This window comes from Protomyctophum bolini (assembly GCF_963924005.1).
Source record: "Protomyctophum bolini genome assembly, chromosome: 7".
Taxonomy (NCBI): Eukaryota; Metazoa; Chordata; class Actinopteri; order Myctophiformes; family Myctophidae; genus Protomyctophum; species Protomyctophum bolini.
Window position 1 is genome coordinate 5,710,440 of NC_137868.1, and position 8,007 is coordinate 5,718,446.

At 41.3% G+C, this 8,007-nt stretch overlaps 1 protein-coding gene across 2 annotated transcripts; it reads right to left on the reverse strand.

Moving 5' to 3' along the window:
• Positions 1-371: 371 nt before the first annotated feature.
• On the reverse strand, positions 372-6,358 carry s100w (S100 calcium binding protein W). 2 transcript variants are annotated; one of them, XM_080768619.1, is made up of 3 exons: positions 6,227-6,358; positions 3,938-4,089; positions 372-815 (listed from the first exon to the last, which is right to left on the reverse strand). In XM_080768619.1, exons 2-3 carry the CDS (start codon positions 4,079-4,081, stop codon positions 654-656), a joined length of 306 nt encoding a protein of 101 aa, XP_080624745.1. In that variant the 5' UTR covers positions 4,082-4,089; positions 6,227-6,358; the 3' UTR covers positions 372-653. The 2 variants fall into 2 exon arrangements, with proteins under 2 accessions (XP_080624745.1, XP_080624746.1); XM_080768620.1 differs by having other exon boundaries at positions 3,938-4,086; positions 6,227-6,353.
• Between the last annotated feature and the right edge of the window lie 1,649 nt (positions 6,359-8,007).

Consider the following 8,007-nt stretch of genomic DNA (forward strand, 5'->3'; position numbering starts at 1 on the left):
TGAATATTGTGGTCCAAAAAGAAACAACCGGCGATATTGTCGAGGAGGTGTCTCTGTATCGTTTATGACAGTCAGTCACTCATATTTGATACCGTCCGTTTCTAGCGAAAATTTAACTAATTCAACAGCAGTAACATTAGCGTTTTCTCACAGTCAGTTCAATCACAGTTCTTATATGAGGTGATCTAAAATCTATGTAAAGAATTTTGATGCAGTAATGGTCTTTTTTCATTTAATGTATAATATATCCTTTTTTCCCCTTATTTATTTTAGGTATTAACGAGAGAGAGAGAGAGAGAGAGAGAGAGGTGAATGACCTGCCATCATATTCAAGATTCAAGATTCAAGATTCAAGATTCAAACCACACGACTTCTGACCAATTAAGTTTATTTATTCATTTTCATTTTCAGTGCGGGTCGGAATGTTCAGCACATTATTATTACATTAACACAAAGTGAAATGGGCGTTCATATTACATGAATATCTGCTTATTATGAAGAACTGTATAATCTGTACACACATATAGAACAGTGGTATAGTTAGTAAATGATGTAATCCAATGGGTATGTCTGCGTCTTTGTGTGGGTCTGTGTGTGTGTGTGTGTGTGTGTGTGTGTGTCTGTGTGTGTGTCTGTGTCTGTGACTGTACATCTCAGCTGTCGTCCTTCTTCTTGCCCTTGCCCCTCTTCTGTTTGTAGTAGCCCTTGGCCAGCGCGGCCACGCAGCGCGAGAACTCCCTGAAGTTGACCTCGCCGTCGTGGTTCTTGTCCAGCAGCTCCATGGCCTCCTTGAGGTCCTCGGCGCTCATTTTGTCCTGGGGAGGTATTTATAGGGAAGAAGAACGTTATTGTTTTATTCAAGTCGAGCTCGGGATAGATTTCAAAATACTATATAGTCACCATGCAGCTACGAGGCCTTCAACAACCACAGGCAACCCTGCTACCTCTCTGAACTCCCCCCACCACGTCACGCCCCCTCCCACTCCCTCAGGGCGGGTGCTGATGCCAACATTCTGACCTGAGATCAGATTCATACGAGGTTTCCACTGGACACACACTGGTCTGATTATAACCCATTCTGACCTGAGATCAGATTAAAAAAATGTCAGTCGTTCTTCGATTTTTCAAAAAATAGCAGACCTACAAGCTCGTAGCGCGCCACTCGGTGGCGCGCTATGAGCTTGTAGATCTGCTATTTTTCAATAGCTAAAGCATAACATAGTGCTGACACCAAAACGGGTTCCCGTTCAGAATGGGTTAAAAGGTAGCCTCTTCCGCCTGTTCCACCAGCTCAGTGGTCTTGTGGTTAGAGTGTCCTCCCTGAGACTGGGAGGTTGGGGGGTTCGATCCCGGACTGGGTCATATACCAAAGACTCTGAAAATGGGACCCATGAAGTGCCTCCCTGCTTGGCACTCAGCATCAAGGGTTGGGATTGAGGGAAAATCCCTGTGACATACTATAGCCTCGGTCCCAGGCTTACTTATCTGTGAAAAGAAAAGCCTGGTCACAACGTAAAAAACGTAAAATCCCTTCTAAAAACCCACCTTTATGTTAAGGCTTTCTCTTAATTGCCTTTTGCATACCGTATTCTATTTTTGTGTGTGTGCTTTTATGTTGTCCTTGCTGTCATTTATTGATATCTTGTTGTAGCTGTGACTACGTTGTTGTTTTTTACCCTGTTATGTAAAGCACTTTGTGACTATGTCTTGAAAATGTGCTATAAATCATTATCCCCTGAGCAAGCAGGCAGGCTCTATTAGCTCAATGGTAAAAAAAACTCAGCACTTGGACAGGAAACCCGAGAGGAAAGTTCCATAGTGCCTAAAGTACTACAGCACTAGAGTAAATGCACTTTGTTACTTTACACCGTTGGCACGTGAGTCCGGGGTTTTTAATTGCAAAAACAAACACGACACCTGTGCTTCTGATTAGCCACTAATTATCCTCCCCTCCCTTAATGTCAGCTGTCCATTAGGGGAGTGATGGGTTGACTTTAAACCTGAATGCACGCCATTATCCATCACGTCTCCATTATGCGTCATCGGACACCGCCGTCACACAACACCAGAACACCCAGAACTCAGGACCCACTGGAGGGCCCCAACACCAGAACACCCGGAGCACTGAGACCCAAACCCTGGGTCAACTCAGCCACCCACTGGAGGGTCCCATAAGGGGACCCATGAAGACGTGTGGGTTCTGGTGTAGAGGGAAGAGGAGTATTATGGGATAGCTTGTTTTTATACTCTGGGCTCTGGTGTAGAGGGAAGAGGAGTACTATGGGATAGCTTGTTTTTATACTCTGGGCTCTGGTGTAGAGGGAAGAGGAGTACTATGGGATAGCTTGTTTTTATACTCTGGGCTCTGGTGTAGAGGGAAGAGGAGTATTTTGGGATAGCTTGTTTATATACCTTCGGTTCTGGTGTAGAGGGAAGAGGAGTATTATGGGATAGCTTGTTTATATACCTTTGGTTCTGGTGTAGAGGGAAGAGGAGTATTATGGGATAGCTTGTTTATATACCTTTGGTTCTGGTGTAGAGGGAAGAGGAGTATTATGGGATAGCCTGTTTTTATACTTCGGGTTCTGGTGTAGAGGGAAGAGAAGTATTATGGGATAGCTTGTTTTATACCTTTGGTTCTGGGAGAGATATATTACTTTTGTTGTTTTACTATACGGACATTTGATACAGAATTCACCCTTTGTCAAGTCCCGCCCGTGGTTAATTGTGTTTTCGTGGTTGGACAAGAATCCTCTCTCTCCATCGACTACCAAATAACAGGTTTTTCAGTTGCCTCGTATTGATATTCTGTGCATTCAGTTCTTATTTTAACCCATTCTGTCATGTTATGCTTTAGCTATTGAAAAATAGCAGATCTACAAGCTCATAGCGCGCCACCGAGTGGCGCGCTACGAGCTTGTAGGTCTGCTATTTTAGAAAAATCGAAGAACGACTGACATTTTTTAGAATCTGATCTCAGGTCAGAATGGGTTAATCAGACCAGTGTGTGTCCAGTGGAAACCTCGTATGAATCTGATCTCAGGTCAGAATGGGTTAAACTTGGTGTCAGTAAAAAAGGAACATCACGGGTGCAGCATGGTGACAGGGCATATCATGTTTGTTTTGGGTTTTCCCCCAAAAAAGATGTTTTAGCAAATTAAACATAAACTATTCGGAACCAGGGAACGGAACAAGGCAACAAAGAGCCTGCTGGTTATAGTCGGTCAGGGACCAATCATAAGCTTGACAAATGGTGAATTAGAACCCTGGCTGACTGTTCAGGTTGGTTTCCTTGAATTATTTTAGTTTATTAAATCACCAGTTCTACAACTCCTATTTTTAGTATAGAAGAAATCATAAGGATTACTCCGGAGAGGAGAGGCACGGTGGTTATAGCCCTAGAGCACTGATTCCTCAACCTGCAGAGGGCAAAACACCCAAAAAATATAATGGTAAAAAGCCGGGAAACGCAATATTTGACTGATCGTTGAAATAAGAGTAAACAAAAGCTCTGAAAATGCAAAGCTATAAAGTGGTCAGATTGGTGGTCCCCAGATCCACAAAAGACTGGGAACCATTGACATGGGAGGCCTGGGATCGAGGTCCCAGGTTCGATTCCAGGCCTATAAGCAATGTGTCGGAAGTCTAAAAGTGTCCAGGAGCACGACACATAACTGCTCCCTGAGCGCTGTAGTAATGGATGCTCACTCACAGAACTCATGAGACGTATACTTTATATCTTACGGAGTTAGTTCAGTCAGATATACTCGAGCGACATCATGCTATAATGCTCAAGGGGCGCATTCATATACTTGAGGGGTATATATACTTGTGACATCACAATAGGCTAATATAAAGATGCGCAACCAATTGCAATTTCCCATTGAATTGCAGCTTTCTCTATAGTTATTAATATTATTCATGATCGTGGTCTCACTTTTAGACCCGACTGCTCCACTTCCGTCTCCAGCATTGTTTTCAGCTCCTCCTCGTCGATCTGGTGTTTCTTCTCCCCTGTGCTCGCATACTCCTCAAACACCTCCACCATGCCCTCGATCACAACCTCCAGTTTGTTCGCCATGACTGCTGCTACACGGGGGGGAGAGAGAGAGAGAGAGAGTAATTTAAAGGTGTCAGATGAACCACTGACATACAGTGATAACGTAACATAAGGACTCGGAGACATAAGACAACATGTCATTATGGAAACTGGAAAGGTATACGGTAACATATTGGTTGAGATAAGGTGACATGCAGTCTAAGGTAACATTATGCTATAAGATATTGGTGAGATAAGGTGACATGCAGTATAAGGTAACATAACTACATACTGTATAGCTTTGTTGAAGACAATATTTGATCCTCGATGTTCTTGCTATTGTTTGATTGTGTTATTTTGTGTTTTGCTTTTATGCTACCTTATGTTTCTGTTTTTCTATTTTTGCTGCTCTGTAAAGCACATTTTATGTCATGAAAGGTGCTATATAAATAAAGTTTATTATTATTATTATTATTACATTTTGTGTTGAGGAGCCTAAATGCTCATTCATTGTCTGGATTTTCGGTGGTGAGCTGACCACCGCTCCGGTGGTGAGGTGACCACCGCTCCGGTGGTGAGGTGACCACCGCTCCGGTGGTGAGGTGACCACCGCTTCGGTGGTGAGGTGACCATCTTTCTTGATCTTTACTTTAAAACGATACTAACTGCAAGGTAACAAAACCTAACATACTCGTGATTTTATTAAGACGTAACATATCGAATATAACTAAATCTAACATTAATATTCTGTGATATAACATAAAACCTAAGGTTTATATATAGATGACATTTAACTGACAATCAGAGACAAGACTACACTCTTTCCCAGAACTCATGGAGAGAAGCTGTAATGGTGTAAAGCAGTATTATTTTGACGCCAATGAAATTAAGAAGGAGTTCCATTTGGAGTTTCATTGTTATAGACTGAGTTGCATCAAAATGTATTTCATTTAATATTTATTTTTAATTATTTGTTGCTGAAAGAGACTGAAATAGCTTTTGGATCACAATAATTAAGGTATATCGCATGTGTAAATTGTTTTACAGAAAGCAACATTTCCATTGTGGCTCTTCATCATAAACAACAACAACAAACAATAACAGTGTCCATGAACTGGCATGCAACTGGCATGATCTGTCACAAATATACAGTTCTCTCACCGGCTGTCTCTCCTGTTGTGTGTGTTAATTGCTCCTGTTTGGATGCACACTGCTGTTTCTCATGGAGGTTTGTGTGTTTCCTGTGTTTGGCCAACGCCCTACTCTCAGGTGCAGTGAATGCACTGATGCTGATTAGTGAGGCAATTGGGGAGTGAGTGAGTGACAATCAGCTGAGTGTCAGTGGCAATGATTGTCAGTCCAGATTTAACCCTTTGCTCTCCATTTCTCCAACTTGACTTCACAGTGTTACAAATCATTATTCCATGTTTTCTTCTTTTTTTTCTTTTCATCTTTTGTTTTCCTTTTTTGGTCTCACATAGTCCCGTAATGGGACAACACATGAAAATAAATTCATTCAAATACCTACATTCAAAGAGCCACTACCAACCCTTACTAAAAATAAGTACAGATCTATTGATTAATTGATTGAAATATTGACTATGCATACTCAATATTTGGAAGCGTAGGCCATGTACTAAACACGATTGGTCTGAATTTTGCTGGTATCAGAAGGAACAAAGCCAAACAACTTACTGCTCATCAGGGAAAGGTAGTTTTATTCTCATTCTGACCACTGTGTTTTTAACAATTTGGCATTTTGCAGTTTTTCTGTTTGGTAACTTATCAGTGATTGGTCATGGTCATTTTCCCTCCATAAATATATATTTCCCTTCAGAAGTTTTGTTTTCATACTCATAGTAAAAAAAAAAGCCCTTTTCATTCGCTCTCTTTGTGTCTGGAACGAATCAGTTACTAATATCCATAAACATTTCCCATCAGTGCTGCTTTGTTTTGAGAAACTTGAAATCTCTAGCTCTCAAGAGGTATTGTATGTCTTAATGCATGTTGTAATAACGTCGTAATACTTGTAATACTTGTTATCCAGTGTCTGATCCTAGAATCGCTTTACTGCCAAGTAAAGTGCCAAGCGTGAGCTTGTAGATTTGTTATCTTTGGCTTTGATTGTCGTATACCAAAGTGTTGATGTGTGTGTGTGTGTGTGTGTGTGTGTGTGTGTACACTCACCTCAGATCAGAGTACAGTTCACAATGAGAGATGAGATGAGATGAGAGGTCTGACTCCACACAGCAACTACTGAGAAACTGAGACTCCGAGACAGCAGCCGCTCGGGCTCTTAAGCTCTCTCTCACACACACACACATGTTCGTGTGCACAGCGCACCCACACACACACACACACACACACACACACACACACACACACACGTGCACACACACGCCCACTCGCTATAGTGACTCATGCCATGGCAATGAGGCTCTCGGTCCACCCTAAAGTGCTGCGCGCGCCTCCACAGCCAGAGATGGAAGTAAAGTATATACTAAAAAGTATCAATACTGCAATGTAGATAATACTCTGTATTACAGGTAGAAGTCCCGTATTCGAAATGTACTTGAGTAAAAGCATGAAATGTGCTTGAAGAACCAAAAGTACTTATTGTGCAGAAATATCCCATTTCACAAGCTATTTTCAAATGGCGAGATAGCACTGAAGTGGTTACTGTAAGATTTTGTAACAATAATCAAAATCTACAAAATAACTTGGAACGAAAGTTTTCAAATAATTGTAATCTAGTAAAAGTATATTTGGCTCTGAGATTGATTGATTGATTGATTGATTGTATACTTTATTAGACAGAAATGAAAACAGCAGACAAGTACAGACACAAACTATAGTGTAAAAGGATAGCACCGGAAAAAAAGTCCTATAGCGGTCTTGTTTCCATTCAATAATCATGACATGAAAAATAATAAATAACACAATTAAAATCATCACAAAAGAATAATAATCAAATCAAACACTATTATGTAGAGGTTGGAGGAACAAAGGAAGGGGGTTTATAAGGAGGTGGGGCGTGGTCACTTGTCTAAGGGAGGAGCGATCTTTAGCTCTCCCCTTTGGCCTGCTGGAAGGTTCTCAGGCCTGTCTTAAAGGAAGCCAGTGATATGCATTTTTTGAGGGAAGGGGTCAGGCCATACAGTATTCCACAGTGCTGTAGGAGTCTGGTAGTGCCAGATCGGTGTTCTCGCTGTTGTTCTAGTAATGTGGCTGTGGGTGTGGCTCGGATTTTTGTAGGTATAATTACTAATTAGTCAGGTATGCGTAATGCGTGTGTAGGCCTACTGAGGGCATAGAGGGCAAAGCTGCATTTACACTTTTGAATGTCAATCCTATTTTCAATGTCTTAACTCTGTCTTCTATATCGGATCCGAGCCAACCTAGTCTATCAAAATGGGTTGTCAAAAGGTGGGTCATGAATGATGTAGTGTACTATAGTGTAGTGGAGTAGAAGTTAAAGTGCTGAAAATGGGAAATACATACTCCAGTATTAAGTAAAAGTGCTCAGTAGTCAAATCTGTTACTTAATCCATTCTGGGCGGGAACCCCTTTTGGTGTTTTATAAGCATTATGTTATACTTTAGCTATTGAATATATATTTCAGAGCGAACGTTTTTAACTAAAATATTTACTTCTGGGGGATCCCTGAATATTTTGAGATGGGGGTCCGTGGCCCAATAGAGATAATTCTGGGGGTCCTTGACATGAAAAAGGTTGAGCACAACTGACATAGAAACATGGGATTTTCAGAAAACTATTCGAAGCCTTCTTTTTTTATTCGCCATCAGTCCAAAATGGGTTAAGTACAGTACTTTAGTACATCCATTTACTTTACAGTAACGAGGTTCTGTGTTGTGCTCCACTGGCTGCGAGCGAAGGTTCTCGGATATCTGGGACAAGAGGATTGGAATGCAGCTTTGCTTCTCAAACGATGCTAAGTTTGTAACCCA